This window comes from Myodes glareolus, chromosome 5, assembly GCF_982192425.1.
Source record: "Myodes glareolus chromosome 5, mMyoGla1.1, whole genome shotgun sequence".
Classification (NCBI taxonomy): Eukaryota; Metazoa; Chordata; class Mammalia; order Rodentia; family Cricetidae; genus Myodes; species Myodes glareolus.
The window spans coordinates 63,987,712-64,014,200 of record NC_142030.1 but is presented as its reverse complement, the minus strand read 5'-3'; the positions used below and the strand labels follow the sequence as shown (position 1 = coordinate 64,014,200).

At 38.3% G+C, this 26,489-nt stretch overlaps 1 protein-coding gene across 10 annotated transcripts in view; it reads right to left on the bottom strand.

Moving 5' to 3' along the window:
• The window catches only part of Rabgap1l (RAB GTPase activating protein 1 like), a 632,406-nt gene that overhangs the window by 86,108 nt on the left and 519,809 nt on the right, over window positions 1–26,489 (bottom strand). Inside the window, exons 1-3 of one of the 10 annotated variants that reach the window (XM_087906366.1) lie at window positions 19,844–19,951; window positions 18,762–18,971; window positions 16,994–17,191 (exon numbers count right to left, since the gene is read on the bottom strand). The exons of 5 other annotated variants lie outside the window; for them this stretch is intronic. In XM_087906366.1, the coding sequence (XP_087762492.1) occupies window positions 16,994–17,104 (111 nt within the window). In that variant the 5' untranslated portion in view covers window positions 17,105–17,191; window positions 18,762–18,971; window positions 19,844–19,951. Of the gene's footprint in view, window positions 1–8,258; window positions 8,412–16,993; window positions 17,206–18,761; window positions 18,972–19,843; window positions 19,952–26,489 lie in introns of those variants that run through there. 4 more of the 10 variants (XM_087906367.1, XM_087906368.1, XM_087906365.1 and 1 more) reach the window with 4 other exon arrangements.

The following is a 26,489-nucleotide window of genomic DNA, read 5'->3' as shown; positions in this document are numbered from 1 at the left end:
TTTGATAACAGCCTGGTCTTCAGATTAAGTTCAAGGACAGCAGGTAGGGCTACAGAGAGAAACCCTGTCTTGAAAAACCAAAAAAAAAAGGTAAAAAATAAATAATGCTCAGAACTGAAGTAGGCATGAATAAACATTACTGGTAGATACAATCATTAATGCAACTTTGAAGAACAATTTAGCCTAATGAATTTTGTTAAATGTTGTTTATTTGGCACAGAGTTTTACTATGCAGCCCACATCCCTTTATTTATTCACTAGAAACACTGACTGTTGACTGATGTGGGTCCCCTCTGTATGTAGTGAAAACCACTGGTTAATAAAACAACTGGCTTGGTCTATATAGCAAGGTAGAACTTAGGCAGTGAAAGCTAGGCTGAATGCTGGGAGAAGGAAGGTGGGAAGAGAAGCCATGTAGCCTTGCCAGAGAGAGATGTTGGAAACTTCCTGGTAGGCCACGAACCTTGTGGTAAAATATAAAATAATGGAGATGGGTTAATTCTAGATGTAAGAGCTAGTTGGCAATATGCTTAAGTAACTGGCCAAGCCGTGTTTTAAATAATATAGTTTCTGTGTGACTATTTTGGGACTAAGCAGCCGGGAACCAACAAGCACCCTCCTCCTACAGTTGACAGTGCCAGGAAATACTCTAGACAGAGGGGTGAAATAAAAAACAACCCACATGGAAAATGAATTTCACCGCATAACTTAGAAAAACAGGAAGGATATCCCATTTCAGGGAGGGCCTGAAGGCACAGAGTATGACAGGACCAAAGGGGCAATGTCACCTACATATCTAATACTGTTCACATCATCAGCTCAATTGTTTACACTGCTGCCTCCCCAAACAGACTGTTACTTGCTTGAAGGTCTTTGAATGCTCAATACAGTGCTACATGCTACACAGGAAGAGGGTAAATGAACCACTAACAAATGTGTAACACAAATAACAGCTGTATTACCTTTTAAACAGGTAATATATAAGCACAGAGCTACACTTTAATATGAGCCCACAGTTGGTTTTATAAGAATTTGGTTCATATATCTAAGAATAGAAAAATTATTTAAAAATAACTTTGTAGATATAATAGTATAGTGCTTGCACAGAAAGTATAAGGCCTAGAGTTCAATCCTTAACACAACTAAATTAATAATTTCCCCTTCTTATGTACATAAATACTGATGGATGTATTTGTCACAAGCACACAGCAGAACAATAATTAGACTTGTGCGGTTCATTACCGGTTTCCAGTACTATTCACTGAGTATGCATGATGTGTACAGTGAACAGAATGTTGGGCTGGAAGGAAAATGGTAAATAAAGCCAAACATAACTTTTGCTCTTATAGAGGTTAAGAGTTAGTAAGAGATTAACAATAACAGTAATACACACACACACACACACACACACACACACACACACAAATTATTTTATTTGCCAAAGAAACTCAGAGAAACCACACCAGGAAGGTATGGTTAAGATATGGAGAAAATTTACTATTCTTGTTCTAAGACAGAAAAAAAAAAACCTATTCCTCTGAACCTCTAATTGAATTTATCGGCTTTCAGTTATAAATGTAGGTAAGAATAAACTGTATTATTTGTAAATGTACCAAAAAATACTACAAATATTTTAAGCCACTCTACAGGCAGCGTTTCCATCTCAAAATACTGTTTATATTTTTCATTTTTGGCATTGCAATAGTTAGCAGACTTACTAGTACTACCTTGCAGTCTACTGTATTAATAAAGAAGCATATACTACAATATCAGAAACTTGATTTTTATTTGCCTTGACCAGTGTATTCCAGTATCATTAGTTTCCTATGTAGCCTTGTGTACTTTCTACACTTAAAAAATATTTTCCTGCAAAGAAAAAAGAGAAAAAAATAAAAATATTTTCCTGCTCTAGGCGGTAGACTCAACCAGACTGCCAAAGAACTCCATGACTCCCGAACTATTGAGAATCCCTGGACTACAGAGATGGACCAGGTTGGAATAACAGTGTTGTTACCCTAGAGCTGCATTGGCAAGATTTCTGTTCATAATCACTTTTGGAAGGAACAGGAAAGAAAAGTGCCAATTCACTTAAAAGTTTCAGGAAAAATGACAGGAAAATGGATGGAACTGGATATCAGCATGCTAAATGAAATAAACATGAGAAGACAAACATTCTGCCCCAATCAAAATCTAGATTTGTTTGTTTGTTTTTTGTTTTTCAAGACAGGGTTTCTCTGTGTAGCTTCGGAGCCTGTCTGGGAGCTCTGTAGACCAGGCTGGCGTCAAACTCACAGAGATCCTCCTGCCTCTGCCTCCCAAGTGCTGGGATTAAAGGCATATGCCATCACTGCCAGGCCAGAATCTAATTTTTTTTTAATAAGAGTAAGAGCAGATACTCAGAGGGTCAGAAAAGAAAAGGGAATGGGAGTGTGAGTCAAAGTACAATGAAATGTATATATGAAATATCTCAAAACAAAAAGATTCATATTTTAGGAGGAATGGGGAATGAAACAGACAATAAACATATAAATATAAAATCGAATATAGCAGAAACATTTAGCACAGATATTAGTACATTATTAGAGCTATGTTTTCACAAATACATACTGACTGTCATTGTAAAAAGCTTTTCTAAGTGATTCCAAAACAATTTACAAGTTACTGCATTGAGAAGATCTGCAGTGCAAGGACTGGGGAAGTAGCACAGTTGGTAGAATACTAGCCCAATGTGCACAAATCTCTGGATTTCTTCTCTAGCATCTTATAAACCCAGTGTGGTACTCCGCCTTGATAACCTCAGGACTGGCTGAAAGTAAAGGCAAGAGGATCAGAGTTCAAGGTCCCAGGCAACAGGAGACCCTATCTCAGATTTTTAAAGTAAGAGCCCCAGGCCTTTAATCTCAAGGCAGAGGCAGGCAGATCTCTGTGAGTTCAAGGCCAGCCTGGTCTACAGAGTGAGTTGCAGGACAGGCTCCAAAGCTACAGAGAGACCCTGTCTCAAAAAACCAAAAAAGAGCCCCAGAACCCACTAAGAAGATGAATCAAAAGGAACATTCCTACTATTATGCAAATCACACATGTGACTCAGAACAAAATTATCTAATAACAATCCACATGGATACAAACTGGTGGTATATAAAGATCTAGATGAAGACTGGAGAGAAAGTTCAGCAATTAAGAGCACTTGCTTTTCTTGTAGAGGATACAGATTCCTTTTCTAACACCCACAGAGGTCAGCTAACAACCACTTGTAACTTTAGTTCCTAGGGATCTGATGCCCTTTTCATGAGAACCTCCATGCACATAGCACACATACATACACTCAGGCACACATACACAAAATAAACAAATAAATATTTTTTAAAATATGTAGTTGAAGTGAGGGTGATTATTGTGAAACAGGATAGGTGAACCCATGATTAAATCTAGTTATGACAGTAATCATAAAAAATCCCCCCAAAAGTAATGTACCGGTAAATCTGAATTCCAATTAGAATTTGTTACATTTTCCCATGACTATGTGTATGATTGTGTGTAATTTTCTGATGACATGGAAACACATAATTTATGAATACAAACTGTGTAATGATGGAAAACATGCCATTAATATTTTCTATAGCTAACCAAACCATGGTGAACGCATTAAGAGTCAATAATCACCCCCACCCCCGACGTTGATGCATATGTGTGTACAATATACAAATATATGCATCTGCAAAACTATCGTCCTTCCTCTAACTTCTATGGCAGAGCACATCATGATGGAAGTAGACTTTGGCTTTGTTTTGGTCAATGGAGCATGCACAAACAAAATCAGTGTGCTAGATCAAGGTCTAGGTTTGATCAGCTGATGAGTGACTGGTATTGGGGCTGGAGCCCAGGGCTTCTGAGCTACCCCACCAGAAAGCCCAACCATTTAAGAGATCAAATGCTTTCCATTGAGGTAACCACAAACTTTCCAGTTTGTCCATAATCATACAATGACAGCAGAGCTAATAAAATTAAGCAATGCCCATCAGTTCTCAGCCACGGTCAGCTATCCAAACTCTAGCCACCCACAAAGGAGCAACACACTTATATTGTTATATCCTAATGTACTTGATGGTTGCCTGTTCTGAAGCCACATGCAATAAAAAAAAAAATCCCTATATTCTTGCTTGTTGAATGTTCTCCACTCCTCGTATAAGGAAATCTAGTGCTCTGAAAGTACTAAATTCTTGAGGGTATTAAGCTATTCTCATAAGAGGTAACTGCATTTATTCCCAAGCCTATTTATGTTTATACATAAAAAGATATAAGCAGAAAATTTCTGTATAGAAAATACTTCTATACAGGTCTGCTGAGTAGTTTGTAAAGACTCAATAAAGTCAAGGGTAAAAGAAATGTACTATCACAGTAGATAGTAGAAATGCTACCAGAAAAAGGTAAAATAAAAATGTTTTAAAAAATCTTTAACCTTTGGCCATTAGATTGCTTTACAAATTTATTAACTGTGTTGCCAGGTGATAGTGGTATGTGCCTGCAATCCCAGCACCTGGGAGGTAGAATAAAAGGACCAGGAGTTCTGGGGCAGTCTAAGCAAGTTTGAGGCCATCCTGGGCTTCGTGAGATGCTACTTCAAGCAAGCAAACAAACAAACAATATGAACTGAAACATACAAAACACTTATTGACCCTCTCGAAGCACCTAGAAATAAAAGCACAGAATTTCTATAGAAGGAAAGTTATGAGATCCTATGACAAAACTTACCATAATTTTCTTAAATTAAAATGATAGTATGGTCAGGCAGTGCTGGCACAAGCCTTTAGTCTGAGCACTCAGAAGGCAGAGGCAGACACAACTCTATGAGTTCAAGGCCACCCTGGTCTACAGAGTGAGTTCCTGTTCCCTACTGAGAACCCCCTCCATATATGTGTGTGTGTGTGTGTGTGTGTGTGTGTGTGTGTGTGTGTGTGTATACATATTGCAACCCCTCTGACCAACCTCTATAGCCAAAAATATTTACATTACAATTTCTAACAGTAGCAAAATTACAGTTATGAAGTAGCAATGAAAATAATTTTATGCTGGGGGGGGTTACCACATGAGGAACTGTATTAAAAGATGGCAGAATTAGGAAGGTTGAGAACCACTTTTTTATACCAAACAATTACAGGCCTGACTATACGATGAGAGATTCTGTTTTACAATAGTTACATGAAAATATACTAAATATTGTTAAATTATCAGGGAAGTTGAAATTAAAGCCACAGTAAGTTATTAACCTGGCTTCAGGAAGAATGGCCATTACAAAAAAATTACAGGAACAAATGCTGAGGAAGATGTTGAGTAAACAGAACCCATACTGCTGGTAGAATGTAGGCAGGCAAAGACTCTGTAGAAAACAACATAAAATTTCTTCAAAAGATAAAAACAAACTCCTATATAATCTAGCAATCCCATTACTGGTTATATACCCAAGGGACTGTAAATCCATCTATAGAGATATCTGTTCTTACAGCTAAGAAGTGGAAACAACCTAAGTGTCCACCAACAGCTAAGTGGATAAAGAAAGCGTAGATTATATGCCAAGGGAATGTAGTTATCCATTAACAAAATAAAAACACAAGAAGGAAGAGGAAACAAATTTTGTAATTTATGGCAATAGAGATGGGACTGGAAGTGATTATGTCAAAATGAAAGTAGTTACCATTTCCTACAGGGCATGGTAGTGCATGCCTTTGGGAGGCAGAAACAGATGGATCTCTGTGAGGTCAAGGCCAGCCTGGCCTATATAGTGAGTTCCAGATCAGCCAGAACTAGCTACCACAGACTAAGGAGACTAGCTGGTTAGAGAAGAATGGAGAATAGTTGATCAATGGCAACTGCTTTATAGTTAGGAAAACAAATTCTGGGCATCACTGTATAGTTTGGTGATTACAAAAAATAGTATGTATTATACATATTTTTAAGGTAGAAAAGTTGATCAGACCTAATCCTAGTACTTGGGATATGCATGTAGGAGGATCAGGAGTTCAAGTTTATATTCTGATATGTAGAGTTCAGAATTAACCTGGACTACTTAAGTCTCTGTATTTGTTTTTGTTTTATCTTCAGAGCTAAAATAAAGGACTTGGAATGTTTTTTTTACCACAAAGAAATGATGAGTTCTTAATTAAATAGATATATTTAATCAATTTAGGCATTCCACAACCTTTACATGTATCAAAATATTGTGTGATACCCCAAAAATGCACATTTTTGTTTTCATGCACCACTTAAAATAATTTAATCTTAAATATTTACTTGTTTTCTATATGTATATATGTGTATAACTTAGCTAATTTTCTTTTGCTATGAAGAGATACCATAACCAAGGCAACTTATAGAAGCAATAGTTTATTGCTTACAGTTTAGAGGGTTAGGATCCATGGCTACCATGGCAGAGAAAATGGCAGCAGGCAGGCCGGCTTGGTATTGGGCAGTAGCTTAGAGCTGACATCCTTATCAGGAAGCAGGAGGCAGAGAGAGCTAACTGGCAATAACAAGAGCTTTTGAAACATCAAAAGGAGTTGTGAGCCCTCAGCAATACACTCCTCCAAGGTCACATTTCCTAATCCTTCCTAAACTGATCCTCCAATTTGGCCTAAGGATTCAAATATTTGAGCCTATGGGGCCATTCTCATTCAAACCACCCCTGCATGCTTGTGTGAGAGTATGCTATGTGTGAGCAGCTACACTTACAGATCAAAAGAAGGGGTGAGGTGCCCAAAGCTAGAATAGTTGAGGGGAGGGGCTCCCTACATGAGTACTGGGAAGAGAGGGGGAAGTGAACTTAGTTGCTGAGCACTTAGCATTTAAGGCCCCAAATAATTTAATTTTTCAAAACAAAATGAAGAATAAAAAAATAAAAGTGGGCTTTTACTACATTTCCAGCCTGCAAGAAATCTGAATGTAGGCATTACAATCAGGTCTTCAGAGTTATTTCTGTTGTTTGTTGCACTGAGAATTCTATTCTAAGGCAGCATACAGTCCTTGCATTGACTTTTAATACTACAATTTGATATTGAGCTTGAGCTCTGCAGTGAGTTTTTGACACAATACTGGCTTCTCTAATAATTTAACCATAATTTTAAATTTCTGTTAATCACAACTAAAATCTCATTCATTCGATATTAAAATACAATGTGTTATATAAGAAACAAAACCTGACTACTCTATTTAGTTTGCACAGCCCTATATTACAACATGACTTCTAACTTCCTCCCCAACTTCATCTCTTACCAAGCTGTCCCTAACAGAAGTTCTAACCACACTGACTCTCTGGTTCTTCCACTTAAAGAGCTATCTCCAGGTTCCCCCTACTTGAGATACATTTTCCTAACATTCTTATAGATGTTGTTCAGGTCTCAGATGGCATGAGTAGGACCTCACTTACTGATATACTACTCAATGTGAAGCCTGGCAAGCAGTATCACTAGCTCATGTTTGTGTCCTGCCTTTTCCACTGCAAGATTCACAATAGTTACCATGCACTGTTTTGCATATTTAGATCTTTTGTGCCAAGAACATAATGTACCTAGCACACAGTAACAGATCAATGAATGTTTGATTGATGATCAAACTAAATAAAAGTGTCAGTTGCCAATGAAGAACAATAAAATCCTAGAGTATTTTTACCCATTGGAAGTAAGAACTTATAAAATAGAATAATAAAAATCAGTGCATTGTACTTTTAACATGTACTATTCCTGCATATCCTTCTATGAAAGGATATTTATAATTAACTTACAAATTAACTTCATCCCTTTTGTAATTTTACATGAAGACTAGTTCTCAAGATCTGAGACAGCAGTAAATAACAGTGCCATTGTAATAGGAGATAGTTTAGGGTTTGTACAAAGTAACTTCCATGAGGTCATCATCTATAATGGGGTGAGACTTTGTGGTGTAACTGTTTTAAGGTCACCCATATTCTTGTAAGCAACCCTTCATCCATGTTCCTAAGTCTTCAGAACAATCTATCTCTTACTGCTCTGGAATTTCATAATAATGTGTGCACTGTGGGCCAACTATGCCCCCCCACACCAATTCTTATGTTGATATTCAATTCTTTTTTTTAGATTTATTTTTATTTTATGTATATAAAATATTGGTGTATTGCCTGAATGTAGGTCTGTGTGAGGGAACTGGAGTTAGAGTCCCAGACAGTTATGAGCTGCCATGTGGGTGCTGGAACTTGAACGTGGGTCCTCTGGAAGAGCAACCAGTGCTCTTACCTGTTGAGCCATCTCTTCAGCCCCTGATATTCCATTCTTAATAGGATTTGGTCATGGGACCTTGAGGAAGCAATGAAGTCTTGGGTAGGTGGTTTTCTTTCACAGGAAGAATCATAAGAAGGCTTGCTCTTTCTGTCCCTCTGGCATGCTAAACTACAAAAAAAATCATCTGTGAACAGGAGGGCCCACACTGAGAGTCCCACAGTGCTGGCACCCTGGCCTAAGCAGACTAAGAAATTTCCAATGAAAAGACCCTAACGGTAATCATCTTGCCCTGCAAGCAAGCAGTCTTTACACAGTAACTGCTAACAATATCTTCCGACTAAACGTTTAGAGTTCCTATTCCTATTTTAATTCACTCCATATCAAAAAGACAGCTAGTTTTAAAGTTATGCAATCTTCTTTCCAATGCCCAGTGTTGTTGACAGTCCACTCCCTAGAAACCTTCCCAGGTATGTCAGTCACAGCCAGTCAAGAAGATAACAGTGGAGATGACACTTCTAGTGTTTCTGTTTCCACCCTGCTTCAACCCCCACTGTCAAGAGGGCTGTCTACAGAGGCTCAGGAGTGTAACAAAGCAGACTTCCCTCCAGTCTCAGCTACCTCCTCCTTCCTATGTGATCTTGGGGAAACATTAACTTCCCGAAGTCTCCATTTTATTATCCGTTAGACAGTGATAACAACTCTGGCTATCAAACATAAATAAGAATTTTCATCTAAAGTACCTACCACAGATTGTTAGGATTATTGAGCACAGGGAGCTAAGGAATCAGAACTATGAGGTTTGTTTGCACGTGCACATTAAACTAAATGCCTATAAAATCCTATTGGAGCAAGGTGTGGTGGTGCATGTCTTTAATCCTAGCATTTGGGAGGCAGAACTGGGAAGATCTCTGTGAGTTCCAGTCCAGTCTGATCTATATAGTGAGTTTCTGCCCAGCCAGGACTACACAGTTAGACTCTATCTCAAATTAAAATAAAATAATAAATAAGTAAATATATAAATGTACTATTAAACAGGCACTCCTCCCAAGGATAATAAACATATAAAAAGAAAGCCTGGTTTCATAGGTGTGCCCAGAAAGGAAGCTTGTCTGGAAGCTAAGATGTAGTTAGTACCTCTGAAATGTGTAAGAAGCTATGTGAAAAACTGCAGAGCTTCTAATAAGATGTAAACAGACAACTGAACTATAAGCTAGCCCTGTCTGGACTAAGGGAGAGTCGATGATCAATGAAAGAGGAAGTTGAGAAGAAGAAAGTGAGCTGGCAGGGCAGGAATGTCCCCTCCACTGAGACGGAAGCAAAACACACTTTGTGTGTGTATGTGTTGTGAGGATGTTACAGGCCAGGTCAGGGAAAAAGAGAAAGAAAACAGCCAAGAAAGTGGTAGGCGGCAAAATGACTAGTAGCAGGCGAAAACTGAGAGTTCGTGTTTTGGAAATATCAACAAAAAGTAACTAGGAACTTTTCAAAAATTGTGATAAGGAATTTCAAAATATACAGAATAGTCCACCACGTATCTTCACTAGCAACTTACAAAATCTCATGTCCAGTGTCAGCAATCATCCAATATTTAGTCTTTTGTGACTGAATCCTTTTATTAGTTTCATGTTTGTCAATTTTATCTATAGTGTAGCAGGTATCAGTATTTCATTCTTTATAATTGGTATTTGTAGTGGACTGTATGGACATACCACTTTATGTTTAGACATTCACCACATCTTCGGATAGTGCCTCAATTGGAGCTATTGAAAATAACATTGCTATTTCCAGTAATGCACTCATGGGTTCTATTCAGTATTGTCACAATTTACCTAAAACTACTGAATCAGTTTCTCTCCAAAGGAACATAGATCTGTGAGTCAAAGGCAGCAATATTACTCACAGTCTACAATGGATCTATAAATCTAGGTGCTGCATGGCAGCGGTATTGTGCCCCAGGAATGAGGAAGCTAAAACACTCAGGGATAGAGAAATAAATAAAGTGGATGCAAGGGAAGAAGTTAATTAGATGGCAAGAGATGCAGGATGCCTGCCAGCATGAGACTAGGCCCAGTCTTGCTGCCTAGCTCAAAATTTGCTCTTGTATTTCAAGGACACACCTTGGTGTCCATGCAATAAACTCCCTTACTTGTTTCAATTAATACAGGATTCTACCAAAGAACCTTAACTCATCAAAACTGATAAATCAAATGAGGAAATAGTTGGTTCCCTGAACTAATTTGAAATTGATATAAGGTGCCAAGTCAAGAATATGCTAAATGACAATGAGAATAAAACATGTTCAATAAACAATTTTAATTATGGAAGGACCTTAATTGGCTTTATAATGTTTGATTCTAGTCAATATTTGAAATGTTTATTCAGTGATGATTTAGAAGTAACTGCAATGATTTTATTATTTTCCTCATCTCTGGCATATGGCATTGCGATGATTTTTTTTTTAATTTGACTTGCTTGATGTAATGTGCCAAACCACTAAGGAAAAAGAAACTGCAGAATGCTTACCCTCAATTTCCATCTATAGAACAGAAAACTTTAGTTCCCCGAAAGAGGCTCCTTCCGTTGCTGGTCCTGTACTATTTTGGTAACTGTCAGTTAAGAATATCTATCCAGTGCCAAGATAGAAAAGCCTGTGTGTTATGGTTAAGTGGCTTTTGTTAAAGGTCGAGGTTAACCACTGGTCAATCAAGTCTCCTTCAGAGACAGAATAATATTAAATTTCAAGGTGTGGGACATGGTAAAGTCAAAATGGATCATCTTTTCCTTTTTATATTCTTAATATCTGTGTTTGTGATGGTTCTGTTTTTTCACCTTGATACAAACTAGGTCACCCAGGAAGAGGGAATCTCAATTGAGAAAATGCCTCTATCAGATTGGTTGGTAGGTAAGTGTATGTATCATACACTTGATTAATGACTGATGTGGGAGGGCCCAGGTCACTGTGGACAGTGCCACTTCTAGGCAGGTGGTCCTGAGTGGTATAAGAAAACAGGATGAGCAAGGCATTGAAAAGAAGCCAGTGAGTAAAATTCTTCCATGGCTTTTGCTTCAGTTCTTGCCTGCAGGTTTCTGCCTTGAGCTGTTGCCTGACTTTCCTCAATGATGGAGTATTACTGTAAGATGAAACAATCCTTTTCTTCACAAACTGCTCTGGTCATGGTGTTTATCACCATGACAGAAAGTGAACTCAGACAATATCTAACTTTCCTATTCTAACACCATGACAATCCTGTAGTAATTTCAACCTATCCCAATCAGTAACTCTTTTCATTATAGCTTCCTAAGTAGTAAGATTGTATCTATCCACTGCAAGAACTAGTGAACAAGTGTAGACTAACTCCTGACTCATGTTGCCACTATCAATTGTTCAGACACTTGTCAACAATTTTCACCTGCATTTTCCTGTTGCCCTTTTCATTCTTCCCCGTGTGGCCATCTGGTTCTTGTCTGCCCATTTTTGCACATTATTGCTTATATAACTGAGCCTGTCTGCTCAGCAGACAAGGGCTCATACACACTCCCCACTAATGGCTCCACATTGCCTTCCAACCATTCTGAGTTCAAGGAGCAGATCTTTTATGCAATCTTCATGGTAGAAAACTTCAATTTTCTTGCAGAACTAATGCCCCAATCAAGCAGCGCAAACTAACGGTCCTTTCTCCTATCATATGTGTCCTCTCCTTCTACATCCCGACCACACTTTATCTACTCAGTTCATTCCTACTTTAGAGTTCCTTCAGAAATTTAGAAAAGACACCCTTTCTCAGAAGGGAGGTAACTGGTGAGAGCTCTCACTGTGGTGAACTCTTTACAAGTGCAATCCAGCGAGGATGGTCCTCATTTCTCCCATAAGGAAACTGAGGCTTAGAGAAATTCAGTAAAATTCCTGGAAAGTCTTGAACTGACACCAAGTAACTAAAACTTCTCCTCCTCCTCCTCTTCTTCTTCTTTTCACCAAGACAGGGTTTTTCTGTGTGGCCCTGGCTAACCTGGAACTTGCTCTGTAGACCAGGCTGGCCTTGAACTCAGAGATCCCCACCTCTGACTCCCTAGTGCTGGGATTAAGACATGTCCCACCACTGCCAGGCTCCCAAGTAACTAAAACAATTTTTAACTAGTGTGTGTGCTCCTGTATGAGGGTTCACATGGAGTCCAGAGGTCAATGTCAATCCCAGGTGTTGTTCCCCAGGCACTGTCCACTTGTTTTCTGAGACAAGGTCTCACACTAGGACCTGGGGTCTGCAAGTAAGGCTCTTGTTATCCTAGTGTTGGGATTGTAAGTGAATACCATCCTGCCTACCTTTTCATATAATTATTGGGGACTGAACTCAGGTCCTTTTGCTTATACAGCAGATTCTTTTTTTTTAAAAAAAAATCTATTTATTTATTATGTATACAACATTCTGCCTCCATGTATGCCCGCACGCCAGAAGAGGGTGCCAGATCTCATTACAGACGGTTGTAAGCCACCATGGGGTTGCTGGGAATTGAACTCAGGACATTTGGAAGAGCAGCCAGTGCTCTTAACCACTGAACCATCTCTCCAGCCCCCTACAGCAGATTCTTTACTGGCTAAACTAACTCCTCAGCCCAAAAGATCATGTAACTTCAAAATACTTTACTTAACAAAGCCAGGTATGGTGGCTCGTATCTATAATCCCAGCACTCAGGAAGCTGAGGTGGGAGGACTGCTGCAAGTTCAAGGTCAGTCTAGATCCCACAGTGAATTCCAGGTCATTTTGAACTATAGTGGTAAGACCCTTTCTTCACCTCATCTTTCTCCCTGAAAATAAAGTGCCTTAAACAGTTGTTAGTCTTTCAGACTCTGCACAAGCTGTTCCTTGTTAACGAAGGCTCTACCCACTTCCTTACTTAGCATATACCTGGTCAGCCTCCAAAGACAAACCCACTGTTCCAGCCTTCCTTTGGAGTCGTCTTCCTCACTGTTCAAGGGTAGCAATTACTCTCTAGTCAGTGGTTCTCAATCTAATGCTGCGACCTTTAATATAGGTCCACATGTTGTAGTGACTTCAAACAGAAAATTATTTTGTTGCTATTTCATAACTAAAATTTTGCTCCTGTTATTAATTGTAATGTAAATATATGATATGCAAGATACCTGATATATTGAGAACCACTGCTCTAGTTGGCTCTACCTACAATATCTAATAATAGTCTCATAAATATTGACTTTGGTTCCTTTTCTTATAAGACTGGGGGAAGGGGAATCTGAAGGGTAGAGAGTTTACTTGTGCCTAGAACACTGTATTAAAACAAACATTAAACCACTCTATATATTAACTATGATTAACATACACCCAAAAAGCAATATTCTTTTCATGACTACTCAATAAATTAGATAGTTGAAACAATTGAGCAGAATATAAATTAACACTTAACTCGAAATATTTGTGCCTGTTGGGGTATGCATTAGTGATTAGGCTTATTCACTATTTAAACATGAACTCATGCATTTTGAATTTAAATATTCAAACCTTTCCCTGTAATTCAATAAGTGTACCAGGTGTGGCTTTCACCTTCATTTACACTAGGCAATTAAAAACAGCTGAGGCTGGACATAGTAGTGATACATACAGGCAATTCTAGCTACTGAAAGGCTACCTAACTAACTTGAGCCTAAGAGTTCAAGGACAATCTGGCAATACAGCAAGAATGCATGGAAAAAGAAAAACCTGCAAAAGAACTAGAAAAGGCAGAGGTGGAAGAGGCCATTTTATTCACAAGGAGAAGGCCTGGGCAGCCTTCAGAGTTCCTCGATTCTTTCTGTGAGCATCCCAGCTAGGTTAAAGGACTTGTATATGTATGAGAGGAAGTGGTGGTATGGTTTTGTCTTTAAGTACATACCAGTTAACTTCCAAATTTTCGTTATACATGTCAATTTACTTATATTTTTATTAAAAGGAAAAAAAAGCCCTTTAGATGGCTCAGTGGGTGAAGGTGCCTGCCGCCAACTCCTGACGGTCTATGTTCGATTCTTGGGATCCACATAATGAAAGGAAAGCAGACTTCTGCAGGTTACCTTCTGACCCCCACATGTGTGTCCACACTTCTAAATAAAAGGTTCAGTGTCCACAACTTACAATCATACATCTTTGTCATTTAAGGAATTAACATATTTACTCTTATGAAATAAAATCCAATTACAGAGAAAGACCTGATCCTATATTAAGCATTTAAATCTCTTTCAAAGGTCAACCCAGCTTGAAGAGTCTCCAGTAAGTTAATAATGGTGTTACCTCCTTGAAGCACAGTAGTGACTCAAATTGGAGGCATTTTGCTTTATACTATAGAAAGCCTAACAACTTCTTTTATATTGTTTTGAGGGTATATCTCAAACAAAGCAGAAAAAAAGTCAATATGGAATGTAAACCAGATCAAATGGTGAACAGTGTGTCCTATTCTAGGTTTTTCAGACAAACCAAAATCAGCTATTACCTCCTCCAAAAGATTATCTTAAACATCACATCTGATAAAGGAATCTAAATGTCTTTAGCAAGTTATATAACAAGCACCTCAATATCTAAACTATTTAAAAATTTAGTATAGGGCTGACAAAATGGCTCAGTAGGTAAAGCCTCCATATCTAATGACCTAAATTAGATCCCCAGGGCCTACAGGGAGGAGGGAGAGAAGTGGCTCCCAAAAGTGGTCCTCTGATCTTTACATGCATACCATCCCACACACAAAATAAATAAGTGTAATTTTTACGTGTTTTATTTTTGAGGCAGGGTCTCACTGTGTATATGAGGTTACCCTTGAACTTACACTGAAGCCTGTCTCTGCTTCCTGAGTACCGGGATTAAAGTCATGTACTAACATGTCTGACTAAAATGTAATTTTTATTTAAAAATTTGGTATAGAAAGCAATATCCCGTGTATCTTTTACCGAGCTTTCTGTGTCAGTAACCAAATCTACATCAAATATACATAAATTACCTACACATGGGAGTAATTTGTGAAAAGTGCATTGAGATTCAGTCATGCAGTCATTCACATTTCCATTTTCCCTCTCCCTGCATGTCCTCTCCTCCCTCCACATACATGAATACAATGGCCATTTTTGTTGAGCAGTGAGATGCTCCCCATGACTCAGAAACTGTTCATCTCTTTAGTTCCTCTGTCCTCTCCACTTACACTCTGTGGGACTGTTTGCTTGTTTGTCTTTGTGGTACTAAGGATCCAAGTCAAGGTGGTTAACATGACCAGCAAGTAGTCTGTGGTTGAGCTACACCCACTGACAAAATCTGGTTTTGTTTCTTCTCCCTTTTCGTCTGAAAAACACCTTTAAGTTTCTGAAGAGTCAGTTCGGACTCTTAAGAGGATCTTGGCAAAACCATCATAAAGAAATGAAATGCCGGGCTGTGGTGGCGCATGCCTTTGATCTCAGCACTTGGGAGGCAGAGGCAGGTGGATCTCTGTGAGTTCAAGGTCATCCTGGTCTACAACAGCTAGTTCCATGAGAGGCTCCATAGCTACAAAAAAAACCCTGTCTCAAAAACACACACACACAAAAGTTTTGGACTATTACAAAATCAATGGGTATAATGGAATTTAAGTATCTAGGATTTTCTCATCCTAACTGAGCATATGTATTGCAGTAGCAATAAACTTCATGAAATGTATATAATTATAAGAACAGAAATTGTGGGGCTTTTAAGTGCATCTAGAAATCATGGTGGAAATGCAGTCTAATGAAGCCCTATACACTCTCACTGAGATGCCATTATCAACAACACCACTTCCTTCTTCAGCACCAGTCCCTCTGCTGGGTCTGCTGGATCCTCTAGAATTTTTTCATTATTCTTCAATGTATATTTGAGTTACTATTCTTAAATAATCAAATTGCCTTACAAATATTAAATAAATTTATTAATATCATTAAATAATCTGTGACCAGTTACTACCTCCTCTTTCATTATTTTACGTTTCTTTTTTGAATTCCTTACTCAGATCAGCAGCTAAACAATGTAGAAACATAGCATCTGGCCAATAAAACCTTTAAGTCTCTTTGACTCAACCCAAAGAATTTGACCTTTATCTTTTTCATGGTAATTTAAGACTTGGAAAACAAATAAACAAAAAACCTGCCATCGTACTTTTAATATTCCTGTGCCTTAAAATAGAGAAGTGGGTTTTCATACTGGTAAGATCAAACTGTCATGATAAACTTTTCATTCTGTTGCTGCAATGCATTGCTAAACATCACATAGGGGCACAGGCACAGGCGCAGTTAAGAGAATTTGCTTAAGAGACACAGATCACTGTGTGAGCCTCGCTGGCTAGCAAAAATATGGGACAGCAAAAATAAGAACATAGTTTTCTTGGGGATAATTTAAGACCTGAAAGTTATTTAATATCTAGATGGCTCAATTTACAGAGATGTTATGGCTCATTGAAAGAAATGTTCTACTTTAGAGTGACTGAATGGAATATATGAAACTGTAGCTAGTTTCATCTAACAGTCACACAAGAAACAAAGAAAAATAGTATTTGAAATTAAAAAATTCTTCTCAACCTCACTACAGTAGTATTTAAAACATACTATAGACATATAATAAATAATACAACAAAACCACTGAAAACCGGCAGACCTTGCTGTAGCCTGTAAGAGGTCAACAGCAGTGCTTCTCTTTACTTCACAGGAACCTAATTCTCTCTCCATAGTTTTCGAGAAAGAGGAGCCACAGTGTAGTACGCAAGGAGACACCTACCATGGACCTGGGCTTGCTGACGGCCACCAGGCTAGTGAGGAAGTCTTCATCATGAAGCTGGCTGAAAACATGGGCATCATAGGCTACCATAATGGAGATTTCTTCCATCATCTTGCCAGCTGCTCTTCCTTCCCCAGCTCCAGATCAGACTATCCAGGGGAAAACTCCTAGGGCAGCTCAGACAGTGTACACACCCACCTGGGATCCAGGGGCTGTGTCAAAATCCAGAGAGAAAAAGAGAGGAGGAAAAAAGAAAGCCAGCTGCTCTTGAAGGCTTGCCTAGCAATTCACCCTTAGAGGAAAATTAGAGGTGGTCTCTTATCTATGCAGGAAGTGTACGCCATAAACACTTTCTGCATTCTCAGCACAGCACAGGGAGAAATCCAGGTCTGGGAAATCTTTAAACTTCAAAAAACAGAAATAAAGGGAAGTTTCCTGACTAGAAATATCCTATATGAAACACCCCAAACAAAAGTTAATTTATTTTATGTCCTTAGTAATTAAAACATTTTCAAATAGTTCATCTTCTTAGTTCATTGTTATTTATATGAAGAATCCTTATGGGAGAAAAGTAGATTTTTCTTAAAAGCAATCAGCGCTTATTTTTCTTATTCTTAGAAAATAAAAAGATGACAATCTATTATTATTTCTCAGAATTTACAGAACTCTTAGTGCTGTTAAATTTATCTCCTGAAGTCTGAAGGGGGAATAAAGAATTCTTTCCCTTGAGAATTTCTGTCAAAAAAAAAAAAGTATCAAAATATAAAAAAAAGGAAACAATTCATTTGGGACAACAATACTAGTTGATAATAATTTTCCTTTCTCCCACTAAAATAATACAAATATCTAGTAAACGCAAGAGTCTCATGTATACTGTTTTCCCCCCTTAATAAATATTCTTACTTTTAAGTTTAGAGGTTTCTTTTAATTACTCAAACCAGCTAATAGTCACAAACTATCCATTCCTTAGTTACCACAAGTGGTTTTTAGAGAACAGCTGCAGATGGCAAACAGGCTTTATGTGTCAAGAAGAAAATTTCCCTAAACCCCCAAGTTATATAACCCAGTACAGTACTGGACAAAGAAGACAGAAGACAGTACAGCTCCTCCAAAAGCCTGTTACCTGATTCCTGTTATCTGCTGAGTGTTAACGGTACTACAGCACTGAGAAGTGCTTTTTGGTAGTATCAAATATCGATTTGGTGATGTCTATTTAAAACAAAAAGAAATATTGCTGTGTTGGAGTCTTTAGCTCTTCACCACCAATACCAGGATTATGTTATTTAAACTCACTGGCTTGTGAAAATTGGGTAAACAAAACTCAGAACAAGATGTAGTGTATTTTCCCTAAAGAATTTTCATTTTCCATAGATTAGCATGATTACTGTTATCTTGTGTCATTTAAATACGACTATGAAAGTTCTGCAACTTCTGTTAAGCATTCATTATTTAAGCACTTGCTCACAGAAAGACAAACTTCCCTGGCTAGGAAATGACCAAGTCTAATAAGCTTATTTAAACAGAAAATGCAATATCTTAAATGAACTCTCATGATTAAAACAGCTTCAAGCTGTGTTTGACCCTTACGGGAGCCAGTAAAGCATTTTTACTTCATTTCCTCCCCCTGCCCCCATAATGCAGCTTTGTATTTAGAGCATTATTTTCATTAAGAATTTCCCAGTACATTTATCTTAAAGATAACTAGCCAAGTAAAAATTAAATGATAATCAGGACTCAAAGCATCATAAATTATCTGGGCTGTTCATACCTTTTAAATTCCTTTTTATCTGTTCAGTAGTATTTTTAAAGATACTGTGAACCTCTTCACATATTCATGAGCGCCAGAAGACTTGAGATTTACCTTGCAGCGTGGCTCTCTAGATGTGAAAGCCCGAGCAATTGCTTTCGTACTTTCCTTTCTGCGGTGACTCAGTGCTTCCACACTCTGAAATCTGAATAGGTGCGCTGACAAAGACACCTGTTGTGAAAGGTAACCAAACTACTTCCCATCATGCCTTTCTTCCTGCTGGCAACCGCCCAGGGGCAAACAGCAATTCTAACCTCATTTGAGCAGTCCCTTCTGTGCTTAGGGAGAGCACATTTAGAGAAACAATAGGTTATCTTCTTGGTTAAGAACACTTCAGTCCCAAGGAAAAAAAGCACATGGGAAAACAACAGAACACCGCACCTTAAAGGGGCTACGTATTAAATTAGTAAGATCTAAGGTATCAAAATGCATGCAAAAATAGATTTAGAAAAACAACCAAAGTGGTTTGCTCAGATAAAAAATTCTATAAGTTCTCGATTTAATTCCTTAAAGAATCTAACAGCCACATTTCCTTTCTAAATCAAAAATGTCTCCACATCCACCTAGTGCTTAGATTTCCTTGAGCAACAACTAACTAAAATTTCTAACCTCTTCCTCCCCATCCTCTTTATTATTATTATTATTATTATTATTATTATTATTATTATTGCTGCTGTCTTAAATATTTTTTAAAATATACATTCTGGGTCTTGGGAGAAAACTACTTTTTTCTTTACATAAACAAAAAGCATGCTCTCCAAGAACTGTTAGAAAAAAACTTGTTCCTATATTGATTTTTTTCCTCCTTTCAAATTCTACTGTCTCTAGAGAGTTCTGCTAACATCCTCCCAAACCTCAGCAGCTTTTGTTCACTGTCATGTTTAAATCTAGCCTTTTACTTTCACAAAACATCCGTCTTGTCACCCATCCACCTGCCCACTGGGGTACTGAAACCCACTAGATCATCTCCCTGAGTTTCTGAAAATCTGAACCTCAAAGCATGCCACTGACTGGGAGAAATGGCAGTGTGGGTAGAGAAATACCTGTGACCAAAGACTATGGCAAGTGCTGAGAACACCACTATTTAGAGACGCTGTGTATCCACGGGCAGCAGAAACCAAGGCACTTCTGGCAAACAGAAGTCCCCAGTTCAAACAGGAACCAGCTAGCTAGCTAGCTATCCCAGGGCAAGTGATTTAAACTTAGCTAGGTTTCAGTTTCCTCTTGGTCATGTAAATTGAGAGAGAGAGAGACTAGATAAGTAGTTTCCCCAGTAAGCAAAAGCAATGTGTCTCGTTTCCTTGCACTTAATGGGCTAAGAGGGGGATTTCAAAGAGCAAATGCCCTTTTAATCTCTACAGAGTAAAAAGCTAGGGGTAACATGAAATCTAGGTTTTAAGAAAGTCCCCAGAGTTGCTATGTGTTTCAATTAATGCAGTCTACTCTGTAGCTAGCTTGAGGTTTTCTAATATCAAGTCTTTGTACTATGAAAAGGAGATTCAATAAAAAAGCAATTTTGATGCATTCAGAGTCTTTCTGCTTAGAGCCACAGTAACTAAAAGATAATCTGAAATTTTTTTCCAAATTTTTTAATATTTTTTAAACACTAAAATTTAATCACCAAACTTTTTTTTAATTAACACAAAAAAGGATTTTCATTATGGTTTTCAATACATATGCCATTACGCTTTGTTTTTAATTATGCCCCTCCCCCACTGCAAACCACACCGCGCCCCTGCCAGGCTTTTGCTGGTCTCTTTTTTCCCACTGTTTACTTTCATATCATACTATTTCATTATCAACCTTTTTCTCTTTCCTTCTCTCTCCCTTAAAATCTCCCTCTTTCTCATAGTCCTTTCTACTTTCATAATCACTCCCCCACATGTATGTACAGATATTTCTCCATGAATATATACATAGCACAGATTTGAATCTGGAATGGTTTGAAGATGGTGCACTGAGGAGGATCATTTGTTCTAAGGGCTGTTATCCCCCAAGTCATGGTTCTAAAACTATACTTTTTAAACAAAACCAACTTGTTTCCCACTAAATAAGTTTGAGTTGAATAACATAGCCTGGCCTTCCAAGAGCATCTATTCTGAAAAGACACATTCAGAAACAGGAACAGCCAAAATAAAAAGTAGGAAAAACCTGCCTCTGGTGACCTTTTTATTGTCTGTGTTCTCTCCAAACACAGCGCAGCAAGGGTTGTATTGTGAAAACAGCACTTTGTTATTTACTAAGAAGCAAATACATTAAAAATGATCCTAACTTCGAAGAAAGTTCTTTCACCTCATGAGAGTGGCTGCAAAGACTCTTCCCTGTCTCAGGGTCTACCTGCTGCACATGATCACATGACGGTCATTAAATCAGGTCAAATGGAAAGGAGAACAAAATAACCCAGGCAGAAATATAGCCCAGAGAGCAGAGGTTTGAGGGTTCATCCCTGAAGAAAACTGCTGCTCCTGCTTAGTGACCCTCACACCTGGTTTCAACAAGGTATAAACACGCATTAGGTGTTTAGGACTTAAAATGGTAAAGAATTTCCCAAATCACAAAACTTCACAGGGCTGATATAGAAAGACAGAGGTAAAATGATGAATTCTTGCTAAACATCAAAACCCATTATTTCTATCTATACTTAGTGCACATCAAAAATCTCAAGTGCTGCAAGTCCAGAACAAAAGCTACAAAACAATGTGAATGAGGAAACACTAGGAAGAAACAAGAGAGCTTCCTGGAGAACTAGTAATTTCAGTTAGTTCACTGATACTGAGTGGAAAAGTACAAGAACAAAGGGAAGAAAAACCTTAGTTCTCTTTAAAATTATGCGAAAATAAAGAAAACCATTATTCTTGTGTTGAATTCCAGCCATTCAGCTCATTATCTTTCCTATCTTTGCTAGCAACTGCTAAGCAAATCTAAAACCTTAGCAAACATAAAAAACCAAGCCCATGGCATTAGTGAGAAAAGAAAACCAGATGGACATAAATCCTGCCTGACAGGCTCCCTTACTATCCTACTGTTCATTTACATCTTACCACGAAGAAAGGGTGAGATGGAGTCTAAGGGAGGGAAGAATGTCCCTAACTAACAATTCGGCTTTCTGCCTCAATTAAAACACTAAAATAAACAGCAAATGCATTCAAATTAAACTTGACCTGATTCACACCGACTATGTTAAGTGACCCTAGGCATTCATTAATATTTGCTATTTTTCCAAATGAAGGTTATTTCAGACCCATCATGGCTCTTTGAGCAGAGTACAACTAAATTCTACCTATAAATGATTTTACCTTAATTTCTAAAGCAGTCAATGATTTAATACGCTTTACTAGTAGCCAAAAAACCAACCAAACAAACAAACAAAAAACACTTTAAGTGATGTGATGTACTGCATCAGCTTTTTCCCCCCACAAGACTGGAAGGAGTTGGTCTAGGGAACATGGGGCTTCACTGGGTGCTCACCGGTCTCTGGCTCTCTTGCAGCCTGGATGGCTCACTTCCTAAACCAAAACCAAAAACAAACCCCCAAGACAAACAATATATATAAATTAATATCGCTATAGACACCAATACTGAGTTATGCTCAATGGAGATCAAGAAAACTATCTCATTTATGGTGATTATGTATACTGGCTAGCTTTTTTTTTGTCAACTGGATACAAGTTAGAGATATCTGAGAAGGAATGAACCTCAGATTAGAAAATGTTCTCCGTAAGACTGGCCTGAAGGCAAAGCCTGTTGGCCATTTTCTTGATTAATGATTAATGTAGGATGGCCCAACCCATTGTGGAAGATGCCACCCCAGGCAGGTAGTCTTGAGTTGTATGAGAAAGAAGGCTAAGTATGCCATGAGGGAACAAATCAGTAAGCAATCTCCTCCATGGCCCCTGCTTCAATTCCTGCTTCCAGGTTCCTGCCTTGAGTACCTTCCCTGACTCCCTTTGTAATGGAGTGTGACCTGGCTGTGTAAACTGAAATAAACCCTTTCCTCCCCAAGTTGATTTTGTGATACGGGAGAATTGTCTATATTCTGTCAATCATATTTTAATAAAACGCTGATTGGCCAGGCAGGCAGTATAGGCGGGAAAACCAGACAGGAAGTAGAGGTGATGCAATGAGAACAGGAGAATTCTGGGAAGCAGGGAGGTTCTTCTGCCACTCCTGCGCAGACCACCAGAGAAGCAACATGTAACCTGCCCAGCTGAAAAAGGTACCAAGCCATATGGCTAACATAGATCAGAATAATGGGTTAAGATAAGTCATAAGAACTAATAAGTAGCCTGACCTAATGGGCCAATCAGTTTATAATCTTATGGAGTCCTGTGTGTGATTTTTCCTTGGGGTATGCCAGCAGTGGGGTACCGGGTGGGACAGAAACCCCAACAAGCCGGCCCGTCATGTTACAATTTTGGTCATGTGTTTTATCATAGGAAAAGAAATTCTAGCTAGAATACTTTTAAACAATACAATGCAATGTAATACAATAAAATACCATACCATACCTAAAAGTAAAGTTAATCAAAGAAATGAAAAAGCTCTAGAATGAAAACTCTAAAACACTGATGAAAAAAATTAAAGACCTCTAGCTTTCTTAGGTTACAAGAATAAATATGTTTAAATGTTCATACTACTGAGAGATTTCCAGATTCAATGTCCATAATTTCTACGAAGACACAAATGGCATTCTATAAAAACTAGATTAAAAACAATTCTATGCAAACACATACACACACATTCACACACTTTTGAATAGCAAAAGCAATTTTGAACGAAAAGAGCAAACCAGGATGATTACAACAGCATTACTCACAATAGCCAAGAATGGAATCAACCCAAGTGTCCATCAACAGATGAGTGAATAAAGAAAATGTAGAACACAGGCACAATGGAATATTAATCAGTCATAAAAAGAGATAAATCTGTTATTTGTGATCACTATTATTTGATATCACTAGGCTAAATAAACAAGCCAGGTACAGAAAGACAAAGTACCTATGTGATCTTACTTGTATGTTGAATCCACAAAATCTGATCTCATGAAAGCTGAGAGAAGAATGGTGGTTATTAGAGCCCGGGGACAGTGAGTGAAGAGGGTTTAGGAAAGACTGCTCAAAGGACACTAAGTCACAGTAAGGTAAAAGTCAGAGATACTGGCTATTATATTATAGAGTGACAATAGATAATTATTTATTGTATATTTCAAAAAGTAAAGATTTCAAATATTGTCACCATAAAAAACAGTGATAAATGGGGCAATGGGGAGATGGATCAGCAGTTATCATTGGTACTCCTCCAGAGGACCTGGCTTCAATTCTCAGAATCCACATGGAGGTTCACAGCTATCTACAACTCTAGTTTCTGGGGATCCAGTGCCCTATTTTGACTTCTGTGTAGGTGGCATACAGATACATGTTGGCAAAACAGCCATATATATATATAAGTATTTTAAAATAGAAATAATAAATATCTAAGGAGATAATATGTTTAATTTAATTTAAAAATTATACAATGTAGCTGGCTATAGTGGTGCACACCTTTAATTCCAACACTCAGGGAGCAGAAGTAGGTAGATATATCTCCATGAGTTCAAGACCATGCTGGTCTACATAATGAGTTCTAGGCCAGCTGGATCTGGAACCAAAGTCAGACTAGTTGTAGTGAGACCAGAATTTCAAAACAAAACAACATACAATGTATATTACATTTTATCCATTAATATAATTAATGCAATTTATAGATATTCATTTTAAAAATTAAACAAAGAAAAAGATCCTAGATGACAAATAAAAGATGCTGTATACAGCTCGCCTGGGCATCACAAGAGTCAACCCTGTTGGTGGAGGTGTGGGTGAGCCAATCCTGAAGTTGTGAACATGGGAGAGTTGCCCCCATTATGCATTTGTCTGTGGCCAGCACGGGTAGGAGAGAGATGCCCCACCCCCATCAACCCCTGAGGCAGGTGGAAGAACTGACCCTGAGGTCATAGAAGCAGGAAAGTTGTTCCTGCCCCTCATCAGCTGCAGCACTTGAGAGAGTGGCCCCTACACTTCACGGGGCAACACAGTAGACCTGGCCCTGAAGGTAGCTGTAGGTGTGGAGAACCCACCCTGAGAATGTGAAAGTGGGAGAGCTGCTCCTCCCTTGCTGCAAGGGATGAACTAGCCAGAGCAATGCTGAAGAGCTCACCCTAGTGATAAAGACAGGGGAGAGCAGGTGGGCTGATCAACCCTGCAACTACCTAGGTCCCAATGATTCTCTGCCATGAACACATGCATGTAAAAACGTACAGATAAAGGGGTTTGTTGTGGGGAGGCCAGTTGTTCTTTTCCCGAATTCCCAGACTCACGAAATAACCACACAGAAAGTGTATTAATTAAATCACTGCTTGGCCCATTAGCTCTATCTTCTTATTGGCTAATTCTTATATATTAATTTAGCCCATCTCCATTAATCTATATATTGCCATGAGGCTGTGGCTTACCAGGAAAAGTTTCAGCGTGTGTCTTCGATGGGGCTACATGGCTTCTCTGAACTCTGCCCTTCTCTCTCCCAGCATTCAGTTTAGTTTTCCCAGCCTAGCTATGTTCTACCCTATCAGGCCAAACCAATTTCTTTATTAACCAATAGTATTCACAGCATACAGAGGGGAATCCGACATCAGGGGTTTACTATGTAACTCACTGTGTCACATTGTAGCTTCCATACTGAGATTTCCCCCTTCTTCCTTTCAGTCCTTTTTCTCTTAAATTTTATGTTGTTTTATTATTTTTTTTTGTGGAGTGTGTGTGGGGGTGGGGAGATAGGTGGAATCAGGAGGCATGACGTGAAAGACACAATAATTTAAAAGGCGTTGTATAGCAATTCTACACCAGCTCACCTTGAGAAATGTACTCTTTGTAGCCACTGTAGTGTCTGAGAGCATTCTGACAAGTGACATGAACCCTGTTAGCAATGATTGAAGTTAGCAATAACCAAATACATAAGAGGTGGTGGAAGGTAACAGTGCAGTGAGAATCAGTCTCCCATTGTTCCTTATCTTCTCTAGCTTCCTGACTACAACACAAACAGAAATTTAATCAATTACATTTTATTAAATTCAGCAATTGTGACAAGAACAAGGAACAAAGAGAGCATCTGCTGCATAATGATATTCATCTGTTATAACCTGATCAACAAAACACCATTACTATGGGCTATCATGTGGAAATAAATCATCCTTCTTTATAATTGTATTGTAATAAGGTTTTCCACTGTTCATTTGTATCTTAGAGTCAGTAGAAACATCCTGTGAGATAGTTTAGAGTTGTAGATTATCCTGAATCTTGGCACTGAACAAAAAAACAAGGAGTTGGGGTTAGGGGTGCCTGGAGGGAAGGGAGAAGCAAAATATTTAACAATGGGCCTGGCACACTTCAGTGAGTGACATGAACTCTGCTCACCGTCACACAATACATGAGGCAGTATACATTATCCTCACTTTAAGAGGCTACCTGCCTTAAAAGTTCAAGTAGTTTGAGTCACATCATCAGTGAGTCAATGTCTGGATGAAAACTGAAGAATGACTAGGAAAGTTCAGGGTTTTTCCTGTCTGTATCAGGTTCATCACACGTGCAAGACTGAAAAAGATAGATACATTCAATCTGTACTTGTTTTTTGTTTGTTCATTTGCAGGGGAGGGGGGTG